Source organism: Bombina bombina, chromosome 2 (assembly GCF_027579735.1).
Source record: "Bombina bombina isolate aBomBom1 chromosome 2, aBomBom1.pri, whole genome shotgun sequence".
NCBI lineage: Eukaryota > Metazoa > Chordata > Amphibia > Anura > Bombinatoridae > Bombina > Bombina bombina.
This window is the reverse complement of record NC_069500.1, coordinates 37629696-37652576: the sequence shown is the minus strand read 5'-3', so window position 1 is coordinate 37652576 and position 22881 is coordinate 37629696. Positions and strand designations below refer to the sequence as shown.

The following is a 22881-nucleotide window of genomic DNA, read 5'->3' as shown; positions in this document are numbered from 1 at the left end:
AACCTGGGTTATCCTTGCTGATTGGTGGATAAATTCATCCACCAATAAAAAAGTGCTGTCCAGAGTACTGAAACCAAAAAAAAGCTTAGATGCCTTCTTTTTCAAATAATGATAGCAAGAGAACGAAGAAAAATTGATAATAGGAGTAAATTAGAAAGTTGCTTACAACTGCTGTTCTATCTGAATCATGGTTTAGTATCTTTCTGAATTACAAAAGAAAAAATTTGGGTACAGTGTCCCTTTAAGCAATTTTTTTCATACATTTTATCTGTTTCTGGTATAACAAGTATATAGAAACACATTAAAGAAAAAACTATTTTACAGTACACTATCCCTTTAAGACATTTCTGGTTACTACATATTTTCTCAAAATGGTAACTAAAATGTAGTGCAGTTTTTGTATAAAAATGCCCTTTGCTACAGTTTAAAGAATTGCAACACAACTGTACTGTAGCCTAAGCGGCTCCGGAGTCCTTGCGGGGCGGGTTCGCACATGTGAGTCTGCATCCGGCAATGTAAAATCCAGCAGTCATTAGAGCGCTGCTTCTTACACTCTCCGTCACCTGAGGTGGCAAAGAGAAATCTCCCCAAACTCACTTGGGGTGATTGACAGATCCTTCTCTTGTGCAACAAAGGGGAGGGCATTACACACTCAGATTGGCCTGAGGACGAACAGATCTGCTGCCCGTATGCAATGAAGGCGGGGGGACCACTGCTCAGGTTGAGAAGCTTGTCTGCACGATGGTTAATACAATACATGGGGCCCAATGCCTTAAATATCATGTCTTAGGTTCTATTTCTGTTTTCATTTAGATGAATGTGTGGGTGGCTACTAATGAGCCCTACTATTTATTATTATGTGCGGCACTGCTCTTTGGCAGCCAACGAGTTAAACATCACCTCTAATAATGTCTTGTATGTATCTTACTACTAACAATTCAGCCTCAGAGGCCGAATCCAGTCACCAAACCCGGCCCAGTTCAGATGCCTATTCTTTCTACCTGTGTACGCTGTCATTGGGTGCTGGGTACATAACATCATTCAAAAGCACCATGAGCAAAAATGTTAGCTCTACATATCTATCCTTCTATGCTTAATGCTAATGTTGTCACATTATACGTAGGTTCCAATGCAGATCTTCTCTTTAGTAAGAAGTGCCCCATTTATACCACATTATACCCCACAGTCTGTTGTTCCAATATTACATGAATATGTAACTGCGACACTGAAAGCCACTGCAATCATTTCACTGTCCCAAATGTCTAGTAACACCTTGAGATTGTAATATAAATTGTTTCAAGTGTTTTTTCCAGTTCTAAGAAATCACTGCGCAGGCTTCATAGGCCTAACTGTGCCACATGCCTGTCTGAAACTGACTTCAGCAGAAATAATAGGATACTGCATAACAAAGCAAGCGTTGCTAACAAAATGATAGTGCTAAGTTGCAGATTGGCTCCTCCGAATAGGGCAAGTGGTGGATAAAGTCTGGTTATTTACAACAAAACAATTGCAGCAAATTAATACATTTATTGCATAACTGCAGAACATTCTTACAAGGTATTTACCGTCCCTTTAACAGTCATATTATATAGAACATGGGTGGCAAATCTTGTGCCCAAACTACAAATAATCTTCTAGGTGCCCATGGGAATAGTAAAGTGCATTTTTCTTATAAACCCATGAGCTACAGTTTATCAACCATAAAAGCTTAAACGAATACTAAACCATGATTCAGATAGAGCATGTGATTTTAAGCAACTTTCTAATTTACTCCTATTATCAAGTTCTCTTCATTCTCTTGCTATCTTTATTTAAAAAGCAGAAATTTAAAGCTTAGGAGCCAGTCCATATTAGGTTCTGCACCCTGGATAGCGCTTGCTTATTGGTGGCTAGATTAAGCAAACCAATAAGCAAGCATAACCCATGTCCTGAACCAAAAATGGGCCGGCACTTTTGCTTTACATTCCTGCTTTTTAAATAAAGATAGCAAGAGAACAAAGAAAAAAGTATAATAGGAGTAAATAAGAAAGTTGCTTACAATTGCATGCTCTATCTGAATCATTAAATAAAAATTTGGGTTCAGTGTCCCTTTAATTGCTGATAAACAGTGTTGGCTCTAAAAAGAATAATGTTTCTCATACCCCCCCTCCCCCCGAATGGGAGATGAAATAGTGCTAGTGTCTCCTGCTTACATAGCTTTTCTACAAACAATATGTTTGTTATTCATTTGTTTTATATAGGTGATGGTTTCTATAGGCAACTGCAGCTTTTTGAAATAACAAAATAAAAGTAAATGAGCTTTTTGAAAACAATTAAATACACACTAGCAGGTAACATGGATCATTGGGAAGAATCAGAGCACACATTTTGTGATATAATATTACTGCACACTTTCTGCAGACAAATGAAGAATATTATTGCATATTTAGTAATTATAGTGTTTGTTCCTTTAATCTTTTTGGAGTTCATAGTTGGAGGGTTTTTTGTTTTATGTTTTTGTAGCACTGAGTCTCATTTCATTCTGTTATTCTTTATTGTATGAAACAGGGAGGTTTACACATTATAGTGATTTTTATCCCCTTCATACGGGGGGGGGGGCAAGTGTTGAATATAGGAAGAAAGTTCAGAAGTAAACATTTGCTTGAAAAGTTAAATCAGGTGATTTCAATGCCAGAATCATGGGGGCTGCCTACGATGCTTGCCACACTAGCCATTTGGATTTTCCATTGCCTAAAAGTAGGAGGGTACAGAACGACACAAAAGGTAGGAGATTCCATGCCTCCCTAACAGTGTTAAAGCCCAGTGCCTTCAGGTTCTAACGTAGTATAGGGGGTTAAGAGGAGCAGTCAAAGGTAAAACAGGAGCTGGGTTTAAAGTTGTTGACAATTTTAAATGTGACTTTTGTTGTTTAGTTATCTTCACTCTCCGACATGCAGATGTTAATGTGCACTAGACTATCCCTCGAGCGCTATCTTTAGACTTGTGATATGAGCACAGAAATATCAGCGTTAACGGTTGTGCTCTAGTGATATTGATGCACAATAGTGCGAGTGTGAGCCTCATTAATTCCACCAACTACACTGTATCAAAGAATCTTATTGGATGATAGCAAATTATTGTTTTGTTATTTTCAAAAACAGGAGTGTGTTGTTAGTTCCTTTATGACCAGGTTTTATTTAAAGGGACGATGTACTCAAAAATGTCGTTAGGAACAGCAGTCAAAACATTCTGACTTTTTCGCTTAAACAATATTAAATAAAAGCTTTTTCAATTTCAATTCTAACTTGTACACAAGAATCTGTTTACCTTTTGTTTTAGATAAGTGGCTTAGTTCAACAAACAGTTAAATGATTCATTTACCTAGAGTTACCCTTTTGAAAGCCTTGGGCTGCTGTCACGAATGGCATGTACCCTAATAAAGAAGTGATTACTCATGTGGTATAGGCAAGTAGGGTTAATACTGGTCTGTGTGCAATAGACCCTTAAATAAATTCTATACATTATATGCTGGCGTATTCATTGACACCATTAACATCAGGCAGAATAGAGCCATCAGAGACTGATGGGGAAGCCCTCGCTAGCGTGCGTTTACTACACATATCAGTGCAGGCAAGTTTACAATATACTGAATATAAGGTGGTATATAACTGGGTTACAAAGCAGCATCACTAAGCCAGACATTCAAGACACACACAAGCCTTGATGGCTAAAGATTCTTTATCCAATATTTTTGGGGCAACCCCTAAGCCATTACTGTACACCTCTGTGTTGCCATGGCAAAGAGGAAGAGACTAAGTAAATCTGCAGAGGTGCTTAAGTCTTCTCCTTCTGTAGCAATAAGCATCTGAGTGTAAGCTCCAATTCTCGCTAATGGCTCAGACAATAAACTATTTGATTGGCTTATCATTTTCAATCTTTTGGGGGGGGGGGGAATTAGTAGAGGGTTGGTCGAAGCTTAGCAAAACATGTACGCTTAAAAAAAGTTTATTTTAAAGAAATGTATGTATAATATTGTATACTTTTTAAAGATGTGTAGTGGACTAGAAGTGAAACAATAATTAAACTTTAGGCATTCATACTTTTATATGAAACAATGTAATATCTTTCACCAACTAAAACATGGCTTTCAGATATTGTTTTACAACGGTTACAGACCCTGTGAGGCTTTACACAATAAGATATAAAAAAAAGGCAAGTGGACAACTATCTTTACGGTAGTGCCCACAGACTGGTCAATATGTTGAGACACACATTTTGGCCTGCAGTGCAATGAGAATTTCTGATTTTCCAAAAGCAATTCTAATGAAAGTAAAGACGTCATGGATGTGCTGACTGTATAAAATTGAGGATCAGGCAATGAATCAGACTGCAGAGCAGCCAGAATCTATTAAATAGCTGCCTTGATTGTTGTCATTAGATGATATGCACCATAGTTACGCCCGACTTACTCCAAGACTGGGCCTGTCTTCCCGTCATTTCACAAGCTGTTTTCTATGGAAAGTATGGGAGGTGCTGTCTATAGTCCACTACTTTTGTTGTCACTGGCCATAAGTCCTCCCTCTGTCTTTTGGCTTGGTGGTCTTTAACATTGTTCTTTATTTACTCAAAGCTTGTTTTATGGCTTCTCTCATTGGGAGAGAACTTGCCCATATGATGGAAGGGCGATCTGGCCCTAAAGTTCCTGCCTGATGTGATAAGGTCACCAAAACCTTGCTGGTGGGAGAAAGCATAGCCAGAGCGCCGAGAGCTTGTGCGGCGGATCTTGGCCCTGCGTGGGGGAGGTAACGGTCGTTTCTTGGCCTCTGTGATCTTTTTCAGGATCTGTTGGTAAACCCAAAATAAGGTTAAAAACAGTATAATTAATTTGTGTTTTTCAGAGATGTGAAATGTGTTTGATCGCATTAAATGAGAGTCCTCTAGTCTGCTCCTGAAACCTATGTAAGACTATATGTAAGTAATCCTTATGACGGTAACAAAGTTAGGTGAGGGTTAACATTTTAATGAATTATATTTAAGAATAGACTGAATAATGAGGTAACACTAGCGTAAATCTATAAAGACAGCCATTGTTTTAATATATATAGATATATGCCTAAATAAAGGGTATTCAGCTGGAGGTGGAGTAAAGTGAGACAAAATATAGATTGCTAATGCCTTAATTTGTCAGAAGTTTTTATGACATAAAAACTGTCTATTGTAACATGAAATAGGACATGTGCTGTACAGCTGGAAATCTCCCACAACAAGATCTCCAAAGGGGAGAATATTTTCTTACCTTGTCGCTGGTGCTCGGCCGGAGCTCAGACCAAAGAAACCTGTAGATGACCACAGGCAGGATACATAGCACCGCAGTCAGGAAGATGGCCAGCCAGACATTGGGTTGGCTCAGAGTGTTCCTGGCAGTTCCTGAAAAAGAGTAGCAAATATATTGTAGTAGCAGATAAAGTCTCTGTAGCACACACGCAACCACGTAGCCATCTATATACAGTATATATTATATGTGCGTACATTGATATTAATATATATATATATATATATATAGCAAAGAAACAAAGTGAAGCACTCACTGGACTTTGGATATCAGTGTGAAATACTTTATTAGTGACGTTTTGGGACCTCAAACGTCCCTTCTTCTAACAACCAAAGTGTACAAATGAACAAACTTTATAAAGGCCTGTCAGCCCCTCCCCCAAGCTACTCACCAATCTCTGGAGACCGTGTGCAAACATTAAGGGGCTAAACTATATAGGTAGCCCAAATGTCAATTGAATATAACAATACTATATAACAAAAATCGCCATATTTAACAAAATGGCATATGTGTCTGTCAAATCATATGTGGTGATATTACCAAAAAGTGCATCTTCATACAGCAAGTGATCAATGATCCCATCATACTCTCGCTCCCCCAGCCAGTCAGTGCCCCAGGGCTGCATGCAAATGGAACAATCCACACTGTAGGTAATATCATTGGACAACTCACAACCACACCTACATCTTGAGTCTTAAGTAGTCATAATAACTAAAATACACACCCAGGGTATAACGCGCTCCAGCTAAGGGGCCTATAGGAGAAGGGGAGTGGTTTTGGAGTGGTTTGCGATATGACGGTTTCACCCTCGGGCCGTGACAGGGAAGGTGATCTGAGTGGGGAGCGTGGTGTCTCTGGCTGGCCAAATGAGCCACGGTAAGGCAATTATACACACAGGAGTGTTGCATACAGTCACTACAGGGTTAAACAGGAACTGGGAGTGTTCTCCCTGGGTGTGTATTTTAATTGTTATGACTACTTAAGACTCAAGATGTAGGTGTGGTTGTGAGTTGTCCAATTATATTACCTACAGTGTGGATTGTTCCATTTGCATGCAGCCCTGGGGCACTGACTGGCTGGGGGAGCGAGAGTATGGTGGGATCATTAATCACTTGCTGTATGAAGATGCACTTTTTGGTAATATCACCACATATGATTTGACAGACACATATGCCATTTTGTTAAATATGGCGATTTTTGTTATATAGTATTGTTATATTCAATTGACATTTGGGCTACCTATATGGTTCAGCCCCTTAATGTTGGGGGAGGGGATGACAGGCCCTTATAAAGTCTGTTCATTTGTACACTCTGGTTGTCAGAAGAAGGGGCGTTTGAGGTCCCGAAACGTCACTAATAAAGTATTTCACACTGATATCCAAAGTCCAGTGAGTGCTTCACTTTGTTTCTTTGCTGCATCCTCCTCGAGAGCACCCTGGCAGCTGCAGGACGGTGGTGAGAGTGCATATACCCTTTGAACATTTGCTTATATATATATATATATATATATATATATATATACACATGTAAATATATATATATATATATAATGAACTTTTTTTCTTTCAGTGGCAGAATCTGTTAATGAATATGCTAAGTATTCTGTTCTGGCTAGAAATCTTATAATTAATATAATCAAGTTAGATTCCTCTACTCTATTTAAACATAGTCTATAAAGCAACATTCTGAAGAGGGTTAAATGCACAATCTGTTTTCATTACACATAAAATCCCAGAGGTGAGTGTCTAATCACTTACCTATAAATGGGAATGAGGCTGTGAATATCAAGTACATGCCATCACTATACATAGTAAAGCTGATAGCAAAGTACACAGCGAGACTGCCCCAGATGAAGAACTGGTTTACCGCTGTCCAGTAAGCAGTATCCAAACCAACCTGGAAGAACACAATAGGGTCAGTGGTGCAAAGTTTCAGAGTGCAGTTTCTTGACATGTAAGGTGATACCTGAACTGGGAAGGACCCAGGCAGTATTTGCAGGGGTGGAACACAGGGATGAGCATTATTATTATTGTTTATTTATAAAGCGCCAACCTTTTACGCAGCGATATACAAAAGTGCATTACAATCGTGAGGGTACAATACAATAAAAACTTACATTGTGTAAGACTATACAATGTACTACACTTACATTAACAAACATAAGCAAAAGGAGAGGAGCTCGCTGCCCTTGAACACAATCACTTGTAGATGCACTTTTATACAAGGTGAGCTACAGTTAGAGAGGCTCAAGGAACTTCAAGCTTACATTCTAAACTAAGTATATGGGGAGGCTGGGGGAAAGGGAAACATAAGTAGCAGATGTGCTGTTATAAATATTATTAATATAAGATAGGATTAGTCAAGATCAGTGTTCCCTCTAAGGCCAGTTTTGTGTGCGGCCCAGCAGTGAAACAGTTAATTAGGTAACCACACCCTGTAATTAGCAAACACTGCACAATGCAGATGGCAAGGTATGGTTCTCTTGTTAACTGTTTCACTGCTGGGCTGCACACAAAACTGTCCTTAGAGGGAACACTGGTCAAGATTCAGTTAGCAATGGGTTAATCCTTTTGAAAGGCATTACATTTAGAACTGTGACTTTTACATTCAATTAAACTTTATTTAGTGCTACATAGAGAAAAGTTATTTTAAGTTACTATGGAATTGTGCATGAGTAAAGTTAAAATACAAGGGCGCAGTGTTGGTAAGAGCTTTTGATTTTTTTTCTTGAGGCTAAGGGAAGCCACTGGAGGTTTTGGCAAAGAGGTGCACCAGATGTGGAGCAATGCTTAAGGAAGATGAGCCTGGCAGAGGCATTCATAATGGATTGCAACGTGGACAGATGGTAGCTTGGGAGACCAGATAAGACAGAATTGCAGTAGTCAAGGTGGGAAATGATAAGTGAGTGGATAAGAATCTTACTTGTGTTTTGAGTGAGGAAATGGCAAATTTTAGAGATGTTTTAAAGGTAGAAGCAGCAGGAGATAGCTATGGACTTAATGCAGGGAGAAAAAGAAAGTCAAGTGTGACCCCAAGACACTGGTCCTGGGGGGTAGAGGTAATGATAGAGTTGTTCACAGTAAGTGAGATTTGGGTTATAGGGAGATTGGTAGAGGGAGGAAATAGATAAAGTTCAGTTTTAGAGAGCTTCAGCTTTAGGTGGTGAGAAGCAACCCAAGATGAGTTATTAGCTAGGCAGTGACACTAGTCAGCAGGAAGGAGGAAATGTCTGAGGCAGAAAGGTGGATTTGGGTGTCATCATTATAGAGATGATACTGAAACCAACAGGACTTGATTAATCAGCCTAGAGATGATGTGTAGACTGAGAAAAGAAGGGGACCTAGGACTGAGCCTTGAGGTAACCCAGCAAAGAGGGGAAGAGGGGAGTAGGAGGAGCCAGAGAAGAAAACATTGAAGTAACGTTAGAAGGGTAGGAAGAAGAGCATATTCCAGCCATTATTTTTATGAGAAATTACTATCATATAGGGGCCCTCAGTTAGGTATCTCCAAGATCTTATATAAAACTTCAATCTGCTGAACTTTAATCTATGAGACAACTCACTCTAGCTGTGTTTAGACTGTAATGGACAGAAAGTTGTGGTGTCATTTAATCTTGGACCTGACAGCATAAGGCTTTGAGCCGGCCTTGTAGGACACTGATGGAAAACAAGGAGCTGGGTCATTAGTGTGGTCTTAAGAAATTAAACAATAGCATATGCTTTATGTAGACAGCAGTTGCTTGATTCTTGCAGTGAAGAACGCGTCACCAGATCAATAAGTGTGTGTCAGGACATGGAACAGCCACTGTTTCAATAAATTATCTGGTTTTAAATGTCTGTGACTTGGGATAATATTGTTTACGTGTGTGTTATGTGTTTACCTGGGTATTAACGCATATCTATTGTTATTTTCTATTTATGTATTTGACATTTGCAGTTACTGATGCCAGAGGCAGGAACATACAACTCACCTGGACGGACACCACAATGAGTAGGGTGGTCTGGGTCACCAAAGCAAAGGATTGATAGTCAGCGATGGCTTTCCCATCTTCCCGCACCGTATCATATATGGCACCATATGGCACAAAGAACAACACAAGTGAGCAGTAGACGCCATGGGCCATACACTTCAAAAATTCTTTAATGTTGAAGTAGGTATTAGTCTGGCCAGGTTTATACAATCCAGGAAAATCCATACTCCAGCGATCATCCACGTCCTTAAAGAAGAGATACCAACACCATAAGTTCATTGCTGTCTCCCAACATGTTCACAGACACTGAATATTGGGTGGCAGGAAAACGTTTCAGAAGGGCACCTACTTGGCACAAGAAATGCAGCTAGGAAATGGTACAGAAAGATAGATAATCCCTTTATTACCTATTCCCTAGTTTTGCATAACACTGTTATATTAACCCTTTAAGGACACAGCTTTCAGTGTGCTCAATTGTTTTATGATGGAAAAATTCCGTCATATGTCCTTAAGAGGTTAATACACATTTTACCTCTGTGATTACCTTGTATCTAAGCCTCTGCAGACAGCCCCCTTATCACATGACATTTTATTTATTATCTATTGACTTGCATTTTAGCCAATTAGTGCTGTGTTGTGCACAACCCACAGGCGTGAGCACAATGTTACCTATATGGCTCACATGAACTAGCAGTCTCCTGTTGTGAAAAGCTAATAAAGCATGTGATAAGAGGATGTATTTAGTGGCTTAGAAATAGGCAGACATTTAGAGGTTTATATGTGATAAAGTATATTAATATAACAATGTTGGTTGTGCAAAGCTGGGGAATGGGTAGTAAAGGCGTTATCTATCTTTTTAAACAATAATAATGTTGGTGTTGACTGTCCCTTTAACTGTCTTTCCAAAATTCTAATAAAAAATAAACAAACGGTGGTAGGGATAACAATACATTTTCAGTTGGTTAAATAGAATGTTCACTGAAGACAATGAAAACTCACAAGCTGACAGATGGTTAGTTCCTGGCTCATTGTCTGAAGAATAATGAAGAGCTGTATATATAAAGCATGGGACATACCTGATCAAATAAACTCATCCCCAGAACCGGCAGTGAGGTGTACACCAGATTGTAGAGGGTAATGAACCACTCGTCATACACAGTCTGTATGGAAAGCAGAGACAGCATTATACTTCATGACCACAAGATGGCAGCAGATCTTTATAAGAGCAGCTGGACAGTGAACTCTTCTTAAAGGGATATGAAACCCAAAAAATTTTGGAACATGGGATTTAGATATTCTGCTGTTGCCTTGAACATAATTGTATATGGCCAGGCAACGGATGCTGAGTTTATTATTTTTAGCTCATATGCAAAATAATTTGGACCAAGATCTGAGCCTTCATGAAATTGGATGGCAAAACCTTATATAGGACTATCTTTTTCAAGCTAAAACTGGAATCCTTGCTCAGCTCCAGAGTGAAAATGCACTGCGGCTGCACATATATGCCACACGTGATCGGGCTATATTCAGCTCTGGAGCCACAGTGCATTGTAAATCCAGAGTTCAGTTACCATTACTTGTGAGGACAGAATTGCAGGTAACCGTGAAACTGATACACTCTAGTCATTCCAATGACCAGCCTTACTATCTAAAAAGACTGAGGCCACCCACATAAGTTTAAAGTGGGCTTATTATATGTTGCTTCTATATTTCCTACCATAAATCCAGTAATAAGGTCTAGCTGTTTGTTCATGCAAGAAGCTTTTACATGGTATATTATTTTATTAAATAATAAATAAAATGTAATGCTTCTGTACAATTAGTAAACAGTTTGCTAGACCATGAAATTTACACCAATACTTGAGACTCACCTGGGCAGAGAACCCGCAGAAGAATCCATACCAGAAATGCACCAGTGTGAAGGCAAAGTTCTTGTAGAAGAAGAAACGTAGGAACTTGCACATACGGATATAGGACCAGCGGCCGTGTACGAGGAGAAGGCGTTGCAGGTATCGGAACTGAGCAAAGGAGAAGTCACTGGACAGCACAGCCTGTGTGCCCTCCTGCCCGCTGATACCGACACCAATGTGGGCCGCTGAAAAGAGAAGAGAGTCAGCTCTGCAGGCAAGGGTCAGATTACAGGTGTACACAGCATATAATATTGATATTGTCATATTCACACTGGAATGAAGGAGAGTTATCCCCACTTCATTATAATAGACACATAAATCTGCCCACAGATAGGCTGAATTACTTTTCCTCCGCTTCTTCCCATTCTGCTCCTCCCTCCCTCTTGGGTCTATTCTTAAAAATAAGCAAAAACTTTCTTCTTTAATTCTATTTCTAGCTTTACATCAGGTGTAACAACCTGCCATTTGGTTATTTATTCGTTTTTGTTGTAATCACATTCTCTACATAACGTGCGCGTGATACTGTGTCCGTTGCGCTATTGTACGTTTTTTCTCTGGTTTAATAAAAATAATATTTTTCTACAACCAATCTTGGCTTTAGTCCACAGACAACAAGGCTAACCACAGTCATAAAGTTAGTATATAAAGTAAATTGTTTTGCTGTTGTAATCAGATTAAATTGGGGACATATTTGTAGCAGGGTTAGCCTTGAGAAAAAATTGCTCATGGCTACATGAAAAGAGGGCCAAATAAATAAAGAACATATATTGCAGGTGTTTCATGAGCTAACATTTTATATAAACACCTCAAGGTGTTTACTGTCCCCTTATACATATTTTACAGTTTCTTGCGATCTGCAGTTACTACAGACGAAGAGAGCAGAGGATGGTTCTTTAAAACATACCAGCAGCTTCACATCAGAAGCCACTTACTAAATCCAGAGAGCTGTACAAGATTACCCACATGCCCATGGGTGGGGGAAGACCCCAGGACATACTTTTGATCATGCTGACATCGTTGGCTCCATCTCCGATTGCCAGAGTCACAGCTTTTTTGTACTTCTTCACCAGCTGAACAACCTTTGCTTTCTGCAGGGGGGTGACCCTGCAACAAATCACTGCCTTGCACATACAGGCCGTCCTCAGCAGCTCCACCTCCAGGTCATCTTCCAGGGCATAGGCCTTGGGACAACACAAAGGTTAGTGTGATATACATAGTAATGCACGGCTGTTTAACATATAGATAGGTTTATTCATTCAAGTTATAGTGGAGATAAAAGCGTGAGATTAAAATCCTCTGTTTCATAAAAGTAAGAGCCACAAAAGATGATGGAATAGCCAATTAGCACATCTAGGCAAAATCCCTGCTTGTTTTTTCCCAAAAAGGCAATATATACACTGTTACCAATTCACCTGAGAACCCTGGGTAAAATATGTAAATGAGATATACAACATCTCATGCTTTTTGCTTCCAGTACTGTGTTTAACCATATAAATCCCCTAATGGTGTAAGTGCAGCAAAATCAAAACCACTTTTCAAGCTCATTAGCTCTCATCAGCAAAAGTTTATTTCCAGGGCAAAAGCACACACTCATATACAACCACATCTGCCCTGTCCTTATACACGCACACACAATTACAGACTATATACAACCACATCTGCACTGTCCTTACACACGCACACACAAACACAGACTATATACAACCACATCTGCACTGTCCTTACACATGCACACACAAATACAGACTATATACAACCACATCTGCACTGTCCTTACACACGCACACACAAATACAGACTATATACAACCACATCTGCACTGTCCTTACACATGCACACACAAATACAGACTATATACAACCACATCTGCACTGTCCTTACACACGCACACACAAACACAGACTATATACAACCACAACTGCACTATCCTTAAACACACACAAACAGACTATATACAACCACATCTGCACTGTCCTTACACACGCACACACAAATACAGACTATATACAACCACATCTGCACTGTCCTTACACACGCACACACAAATACAGACTATATACAACCACATCTGCACTGTCCTTACACACGCACACACAAATACAGACTATATACAACCACATCTGCACTGTCCTTACACACGCACACACAAATACAGACTATATACAACCACATCTGCACTGTCCTTACACACGCACACACAAACACAGACTATATACAACCACATCTGCACTGTCCTTACACACGCACACACAAACACAGACTATATACAACCACAACTGCACTATCCTTACACACACACAAATACAGACTATATACAACCACATCTGCACTGTCCTTACAGACACACACACACAAACACAGACTATATACAACCACATCTGCACTGTCCTTACACAAACACAGCGTATATACAACCACAACTGCACTATCCTTACACACGCACACACAAATACAGACTATATACAACCACATCTGCACTGTCCTTACACACGCGCACACAAACACAGGCTATATACAACCACATCTGCACTGTCCTTACACACGCACACACAAACACAGGCTATATACAACCACATCTGCCCTATCCTTACACACGCACAAACAACATAAATTATGCTTACCTGATAATTTCCTTTTCTTCTGATGGAAAGAGTCCACAGTTGCATTCATTACTTTTGGGAAATAAGAACCTGGCCACCAGGAGGAGGCAAAGACACCCCAGCCAAAGGCTTAAATACTCCTCCCACTCCCCTTATCCCCTAGCCATTCTGCTGAGGAACAAGGAACAGTAGAAGAAATATCAGGGTGAAAGGTGCCAGAAGAATAATAAGGACGCCCCACATAAAATTACGGGTGGGGAGCTGTGGACTCTTTCCATCACAAGAAAAGGAAATTATCAGTTAAGCATAGTTTATGTTTTTCTTCTTAAATGGAAAGAGTCCACAGTTGCATAAGAAAAAGCCCCAATGTCAGGGTGCCAGGAATCAGACTGAGACGAGAAGTGCAAAAATAATCACACCTTTATTAATAGCAAAAAATAATAAAAAGTTCACAAGTCAAATAACAAGCCAGGAATCAAAACCAGAGCTGGTAGTCAGACGAACTGAGTCAGGAGCCAAAGTGAATAGTCAGATGAGCCGGAATCAGGAACAAGGAGAACAGCAGAGTCAGGAACAAGCCAGGGATCAGGAACCAGGAAGGACGTCAGGCAGCCAGGTAATACACAGGAACTCTCACAAACAGGTCTGAGACAACGCAAAGGCAAAGCATACTGAACAGAGGCCCTTTAAATAATAAGTGATGACATCACAATTCTGAGACTGCATCCTGTCTCACATGGATGATGCACTCCAGTCTGGCCATAAAAGGAAGTGCAGGAATTGAGCAGCATCCCCCACAATGCACCATAGTCAGGAAGAGAGGTGAGTAAAATGGCTGCCAGCAGCACATGGCAAACACAACAGGGAAAAAACCCTAACAGTACCCTCCCCTCAATGACCCCTCCCCCACGGGAGGACAAAAGGCTTATTGGGAAACGGGCATGGAAGGCACGGAGGAGGGCGGGAGCATGAACATCAGAGGAGGGAACCCAAGAACGCTCCTCCGGACCGTAGCCTCTCCAGTGAACACTGGAATACTGTACACGGCCCCTGGACATACGAGAGTCAATAATGCTGCTGACCTCATACTCCTCATGGTTGTCAACAAAGATAGGACGGGGACGAGGCAACACAGTGGTAAACCGATTACAAACCAATGGTTTCAAGAGGGAGACATGAAAAACATTGGAGATGCGCATAGTAGGAGGAAGGTCAAGAGCGTAGGCCACAGGATTAACCCGTCTGAGTATTCGAAAAGGACCAACATAACGTGTAGCCAATTTATTGGAAGGCACACAAAGGTTCAAGTAGGAAGATGCGGGCAGACGCCTATGATCAGCCTGGAACTTTTGGCGCTGCATAGAACGATGAAGGCAATCCTCAATCTGCACCCATGTGGAATGGAGTTGCCAGATATGCTCTTCCAAAGCCGGAATACCCTGAGACATGAATAAATCGGGCAACAAGGATGGTTGAAACCCATAATTTGCCATGAACGAGGATATCTTGGAGGAAGCATTAATAGCACTATTACAAGCAAACTCTGCCCAAGGTAATAGTTCAGACCAATTATTGTGGTGATCTGAGACGTAGCAATGGAGGAACTGTTCCAGAGCTTGATTAGACCGTTACGCAGCCCCAATGGATTGAGGGCGATATGCCGAGGAGAAGGAAAGCTGGATCCCCATTTGAGCACAAAAGGAACGCCAAAATCTGGAGACAAACTGGCTACCCCGGTCCGACACCATCTCCTTGGGTAACCCATGTAAACGGAAGACCTCCCGGGCAAAAATTGAAGCAAGCCCCTGAGCGGTAGGCAGCTTTATCAAGGGAATGCAATGTGACATTTTAGAAAAACGGTCAACCACCATAAGGATAACAGTATTGCCATTGGAAACATGGAGCTCGACAATGAAGTCCATGGAAAGATGTGTCCAAGGACGATCACCATTAGCAATAGGTTGAAGAAGACCCACAGGAAGACGTCGAGGAGTCTTATTCTGTGCACAAACACAGGAGGCAACATACGCAGCAACATCAGAACGAAGACCTGGCCACCAGAATTGTCGAGTGACAGACCAAATCATTTGGTTCTTGCCTGGGTGACCTGCGGCTTTAGGATAGTGGTAAGTGTGCAAAAGTTTAGTTCGAAGATTCTCAGGAACAAAACACTTACCACTAGGTTGCTCAGGAGGTGCATTGGTTTGTGCAGCCAGGATCTCCTCCCCCAAGGGAGAAGTCAAATTAGTATGTATGGTAGCCAAAATATGGTCAGGAGGTATAACAGGAGTAGGTACAGACACTCCTCCTTGGAAAGAGGCGAAAATTGTTGAGAGAGGGCATCAGCCCTAACATTCTTACTACCAGGCAGGTAGGAAACCACATAATTAAACCGAGACAAAAATAGCGTCCATCTGGCCTGTCAGGGCGACAAATGTTTTGCTTCAGATAGATAAGTTAAATTCTTGTGGTCAGTAAGAATCAGCACTGGCACGCTAGTACCCTCGAGAAGATGACTCCATTCCTTAAGTGCCAAAATTATGGCCAGTAATTCCCTGTCGCCAATTTCATAATTGCACTCTGCTGGAGACAATTTCTTAGAGAAGAAGCCACACAGATGCAAGGAACCGTCAGGCGTAGGACATTGAGACAAGAAGGCACGTACTCCAGACGCTTCGACCTTAAGAACAAAAGGCAGGACAGGGTTAGGATGAGCCAGAACTGGAGCGGCAGCAAAGGCAGTCTTAAGACTATCAAAGGCCTTAATGACAGTAGGTGACCAATGGAGTGGATCATTCTCTTTACGGGTCATGTCTGTGATAGGTTTGACCAAGGAAGAAAAGTTTTTAATAAACTTTCTATAGTAATTGGCGAACCCCAAAAAACATTGAATAGACCGAAGACCAACTGGGCGAGGCCACTGCAGAACTGCAGATAACTTGTCAGGATCCATGGAGAACCCTGCAACGGAGATAACATAACCTAGGAAGGTTACTTGAGTCTGATGGAACTCACATTTCTCAAGTTTACAAAACAGGCCGTTCTCACGTAGTCTCTGAAGAACCCGTGTAACATCAGAACGATGAGCCTCAAGTGTGGGTGAGTGTATGATGATGTCGTCTAAGTACATCACAACACACTGTTGCAACATATCTCGTAGGACATCATTAATAAATTTCTGAAAAACAGCAGGAGCATTACATAGGCCAAAGGGCATTACAAAATACTCATAATGGCCGCTCCTGGTGTTAAATGCTGTTTTCCATTCGTGGGCCTCCTTAATCCCAACGAGATTGTACGATCCTCTCAAATCAAGTTTAGTAAAGACCGTAGCTCCCTTGAGGCGGTCAAAGAGTTCCGTAATAAGCGGAATAGGGTAAGCATTCTTAATGGTAAGACGATTAAGACACCTATAATCGATACATGGTCTTAACTCCCCACCCTTTTTCTTCACAAAGAAGAAGCCAGCCCCTGCAGGAGAGCAGGATTTGCGGATGTTCCCCCGCGACAGAGCATCGGCAACATACTCCTCCATAGCACAATTCTCTGCAACAGACAGAGGGTACACCTGGCCCCGAGGAGGAATGGCTCCGTGTTGCAGGTCTATGGCACAATCGTAAGACCGGTGAGGAGGCAACAACCGACACGCACCTTGTCAAACACGTCTAGGAATGAGGATAAACCACCCAAGGTCTGCCCCCGACAGGACCTTAGGTGTGAGCGTTTCCCGGCCGTGTAGGACAAGACTTCAAAAGGTGGCCCTGTAACCCACAATAGAGGCAGAGCCCCACCCTCCTCCTAAAGGACCTCACCGCCGCGGAGAGGCGCGTGAATCCCAGCTGCATCGGCTCAGCAGTACCTGGTGACTCAGGACCAGGAGGCATGTGAGGAGAGGGAGGCATGGGTGGGAACGAACACGTAGGAGACAACGGAACAGGAGGCTTCCGCAAGCGCTCCTTGAAAGAGGGCCTCTCTCTGAGTCTGATGTCAATTAAGATAAAAAAAGACACCAATGCCTCGAGATCCTCTGGTAAATCTCTGGCAGCAACTTCGTCTTTAATCGCATCAGAGAGCCCATGAAAGAAGGCCGCAACAAGGGCTTCATTGTTCCAACCTACCTCTGCGGCAAGCGTACGGAACTCAATAGCATACTGAGCAACAGATCTTGTACCTTGCTGAATGGACATGAGTCGTTTAGCAGCAGAGGAGGAGCGAGCTGGAACATCAAATACCCTTCGAAAAGAGGCCACAAATTCAGGGTAATTTGAAATCACAGGTTTATTAGTCTCCCACAAGGGATTAGCCCAGGCAAGAGCTATGTCAGAGAGTAACGAGATGAGAAATCCCACCTTAGCTCTGTCAGAGGGAAACGCCTGAGGTAACATCTCAAAGTAAATGCCAACCTGGTTCAAAAACCCTCTGCACTGAATAGGATCGCCTCCATATCACTGAGGTAGAGGTGCAGAACCGGACATGCTCCTGGTAGGCATAGGTGCAGCAGCGGAAACAGGAGCAGCCAAAACTTGCGGGACACTTTGGTCCAAATGTGCAGTGCAAGTCAGCAGGGTTTACAGGGCTAGTGCAAATTGATCCAAGCGGTGATCCTGTACATCCATCCTGGAAATAATGGCAGGTAAAGGTGGATTATTAGCACCATCAGGATTCATGGCCTTTGCGTAATGTCAGGGTACCAGGAATCAGACTGAGACGAGAAGTGCAAAAATAATCACACCTTTATTAATAGCAAAAAATAATAAAAAGTCCACAAGTCACATAACAAGCCAGGAATCAAAACCAGAGCTGGTAGTCAGACGAGCCGAGTCAGGAGCCAAAGTGAATAGTCAGATGAGCCGGAATCAGGAACAAGGAAAACAGTAGAGTCAGGTACAAGCCAGGGATCAGGAACCAGGAAGGACGTCAGGCAGCCAGGTAATTAATACACAGGAACTCTCACAAACAGGTCTGAGACAACGCAAAGGCAAAGCATACTGAACAGAGGCCCTTTAAATAATAAGTGATGACATCACAATTCTGAGACTGCATCCTGTCTCACATGGATGATGCACACCAGTCTGGTCATAAAAGGAAGTGCAGGAATTGAGCAGCACCCCCACAATGCACCATAGTCAGGAAGAGAGGTGAGTAAAATGGCTGCCAGCAGCACATGGCAAACACAACAGGGAAAAAACCCTGACACCCAAGGACACTGATTCACAGCTAGTCCAGAAGCCAAACTAGAGACCGCAAAATGGACTCGACTGAGCCAACAGTCCTCCAGGAGACACCGTAGTCTAACAGACGGTCCCCCACGACTCACCCCCCCACTAATGAAGGGGACACCAGCCAAAACCCCCAAGGGGACAAGGCAAAGGAGAACCGAGGAAACCGAAAAGGTCCCCTAATAGAAAAAAAGAACACCTCCAAGAGTGAGCCCAGTTCACAGAGACCCAAACGGGTCCAAACAGGAAAAGGAGGCCACACCTATAGCAAGCGAAAAACCCGGGATAAGACCGGGCACAGAGACAGAACAGACTTCTCTCCAACATCCTACAAGCACTGAATGCAACTGAAGAGGCAAAGTCCTCCCAGCGTTTGAACATAGAATACCAAAGTATTCAACCACAAAAATCATGTAATAGACTCTGGCGAAAACCCCCAGGTTGGAGAACATATCAGGACAACACAGAGGGCACTTGTGAGGAAGAAGAAGATGTCAAGCAAGGAACAGACCGCAAAAGCCACCCCCAGACAGAGGGCACGCCCCAGGCAACCAAAACCGCCGCACCTATACAGGTCCCTAAAAAGGGGAACACAAAACCTAAATCAAGGCCCCTTCGAGAAGGAGAGTATACCCTTTAGAACCCGAAGGAAGAGTAGACCCTCTTCTGAAATTGATGGAGAAAGTTGAAAAGAAATTCTATATCCTAGCAGACTAAGCTAATGGATAGACTCAACAAGGCTCACACATCCAGAGGTGACTGCTACCTGAACACAGTGCCTTAGACCGCTCGGCCCTCCTGACCTGTAGACCCACACCCAGCTGAACCAACTCAGCCCCAGGGATCCAAAATAGAGGAACAGAAGAATCCCAAAACTGGTATAGGAACGAGCACAAGGATAGCACAGTCATCCCCACAAAGTACAAGTACAACCTGACTCTGAAAACAGACGACAAGGCCATAGACCTAAAGATCTATCAAAATAAAGGCCCAACAAGTCTGACTTGGAGCCAGCAAGACCCCAGGGGGAACCAATCTCACCTGTCCACCTCCCATCCACGAGAAGCCCCAAGGAAGGACTCCATCTCCATAGGGAGGAGAATATCCACTAAAGAAAAGGGATGAGACCGGAAAGGCATTAACTGTCCTCAAGGCAAGGAGCCACTGGCTAATGGGAAGATAAATCCCCAACACAAATGTCCTAGAAGGACCCCCCTACAAGTAGCTTGCCAAGCAGAGGCACAGCCAACCCATTCGCCTGCAGAGCAGGGAATCCCCGGGTACACTGGCAAGCTGACCAGGGGGATGCAACCCTAAGGGGCACCTGAAATTGGACATCTTGCGCCCGCAGCTGGGTATGAACCAACAACCCTTGAGGCGCAAGCCACACAGCTAACCACTAGATGACATGGGCTAATCTGTGGCAAAGAGTAATAAATACTCAGAAAACGTGGCCAACCGTGACCAGGCCAGGTATATGGAGCAAGGACACAGCCCAAGTTCCCACTACCGTGGAACACCCCGACCAGCCCTGAGATCCAAGATTCCAAAACAACCCAAGACTGGGTCAGGAAAAGGCCAAGCAAAGCCTCAGCAACCGGAAGTCTAAGGAGTATACCTATTAGTTCAGGCAACCTTACCGTAGAACTAAACACCCCAACTGGCCAAAAGGTCAGACACAAGGGATATGAATGCATACCCAGAGAATCTGGATAGCGAGAAGAACTCGAACGCCTCGACCAAGGAAGGAACCACCCCAAGACAAAGTCCAACGCTCCAAGGAGCAAGGCTAGAAGTCTTATGAAGAAATTTCCTAAGGCCTCAGGACAACATAAGGGATACCTCGAGGTCAAAAAACCCCTATAGCAGGGCTAGTCTCCCCATCACCTCCACACCAGCAGAGGACACAGGGAAGAAAGAAGGTGCTAAGCCTTCCCAGCTTCGGGAAAACCCAAGATAAACAAAGTCCCCACAGGGATTGATCATCACCCGGAAATACAGATCTATAAAAGGAGATCCAACTCACCCGTGACAATGTAAGGAGACCCAAAGGTCTCCACTCAAACAGACAGTACCCGTCAAGAGTAAGAGCAGTATCTAGATATACTATAAAAAGCATATGCACACACCTACAAGGTGCCAAGAACTGTAACTGCTTTCAAACTGAAAACCCTCCACATGCTAGACAGCCTAATCTGATACAGGCTGTTGGATCAGGCCAACAAGGGAAATCTAGAGCCCTGAAACCGAAGGCCAAACCGCTCAAACTACGGCGATGGGGCACTAAGCCCTCCAACCCTCCCCCGCATGGGGGAGGAAAACACTAGGTTCTGATGGTTTTAGATGTCAGAAAGAGTGATGGAGCAAGGACATAGCCCAAGTTCCCACTACCGTAGAACACCCCAACAAGCCCTGAGATCCAAGATTCCAAAACAACCCAAGACTGGGTCAGGAAAAAGGCCAAGCGAAGCCTCAGCAACCAGAAGTCTCAGGAGAAAAGCAGGTCTGAGCACCTAATAGTTCAGGCAACCTTACCCTAGAACTAAAAACCCCAACTGGCCAAAAGGCTAGATACACTATAAAAAGTGTATGCTCACACCTACAAGGTGCCAAGAGCTGCAACTGTTTTCAAACTGAAAACCCTCCGCATGCTAGACAGTCTAATCTGATACAGGCTGTTGGATAAGGCCAACAACGGCAATCTAGAGCCCTGAAACCGAAGGCCAAACCGCTCAAACTGCGGCAATGGGGCACTAAGTCCTCCAACCCTCCCCCGCATGGGGGAGGAAAACACTAGGTTCTGATGGTATCAGATGTCAGAAAGAGTGACGCAGCAGAAAAACTCCCCTGACCCGGTCACCTATGAATGAAGGCTATAAGGACTGAAAGAATCCATCCCGCCTTACGGACCCCACAGGTCCTCTCGAATGCTTAGTTGAACATGAAAACCAATGAAAACCTGAGCACTCTGCGCTTCTACCGTACCAGCCGAGCTGAACAGTGCCACTTGTCTGAACAGCCAAAAGACCGAACGAACCCAACTGGACCAGCCTGCACTTAGGGTCCTAACTGGTAAGCTGCCAAATTCTCCCTCATAGGGGAAAATAAGAAAACAGACATTTTAACATAGGACATACGTGTCCAAAACAACTTCAGAAGAAGAACAAAGAGTATTGATCCCAGAAGGTTCCCGAAGGAAACAAAACCAAATAAAAGACATCCCATCGGATACATATAAAATATAAGGCAACCTGGAGGTTAGCGCCAAAAAAGACACAGGCCTACCCGCAGGACCAGCCAAATGGAGCCTTATCTTCCAAAAAAACTGGGAAAGATCTCAATCAAATGACAATATGGAGATTACCTCATCCACACATGTATAATGAGGTGCACCATTTGAATTAGCAGACTGAAAATCCCTGTATCTGGTAACGATAGGGTCATTCAATAACTGAAAAACATGTCTGAGCAGTACGCGAAGTTGCGCAATCCTGTAACGAAAGACACAACACTCAGGGACAGTTACACCCACGGGGAACTGTAGAGGCCCTCCCCAGGGCGGAAGGCCCGGGACAATAGGGCATGAGCACATTCTCAAATAAACGTCTGGAATCTGCAGACGAACAATCGCCAACATTATGTGGAAGCGAAAACATGTTGCAACCTCCGGGGGGAACACGCCACCCTGCATGAAGGAATCAGAAACTGGGTTACCCGCATGTGTAGAAGTATGAATTGGTAGGGAACTCGCCTCTCAGAGGACAGGACCCCCAGAGAGCTCAGCTGTCCCTTAATTCCCCGAGCCCGAGGAACAAGGGGCTCTAAAATGGTATACGGAACAAAACTGGTTGACATGTGCCAACAAAGGCCA

At 43.0% G+C, this 22881-nt stretch overlaps 1 protein-coding gene across 3 annotated transcripts in view; it reads right to left on the bottom strand.

Annotated features, from left to right (window-relative positions):
- Positions 1-2514: 2514 nt before the first annotated feature.
- The window catches only part of LOC128648395 (phospholipid-transporting ATPase ID), a 381201-nt gene continuing 360834 nt past the window's right edge, over positions 2515-22881 (bottom strand). For all 3 annotated transcript variants that reach the window (XM_053701018.1, XM_053701019.1, XM_053701017.1), the window contains exons 22-28: positions 12189-12372; positions 11153-11376; positions 10358-10441; positions 9282-9527; positions 7069-7207; positions 5276-5406; positions 2515-4821 (exon numbers count right to left, since the gene is read on the bottom strand). In XM_053701018.1, coding sequence (XP_053556993.1) covers positions 4600-4821; positions 5276-5406; positions 7069-7207; positions 9282-9527; positions 10358-10441; positions 11153-11376; positions 12189-12372 — 1230 coding nt within the window. In that variant the 3' untranslated portion in view covers positions 2515-4599. The remainder of the gene's footprint in view (positions 4822-5275; positions 5407-7068; positions 7208-9281; positions 9528-10357; positions 10442-11152; positions 11377-12188; positions 12373-22881) is intronic.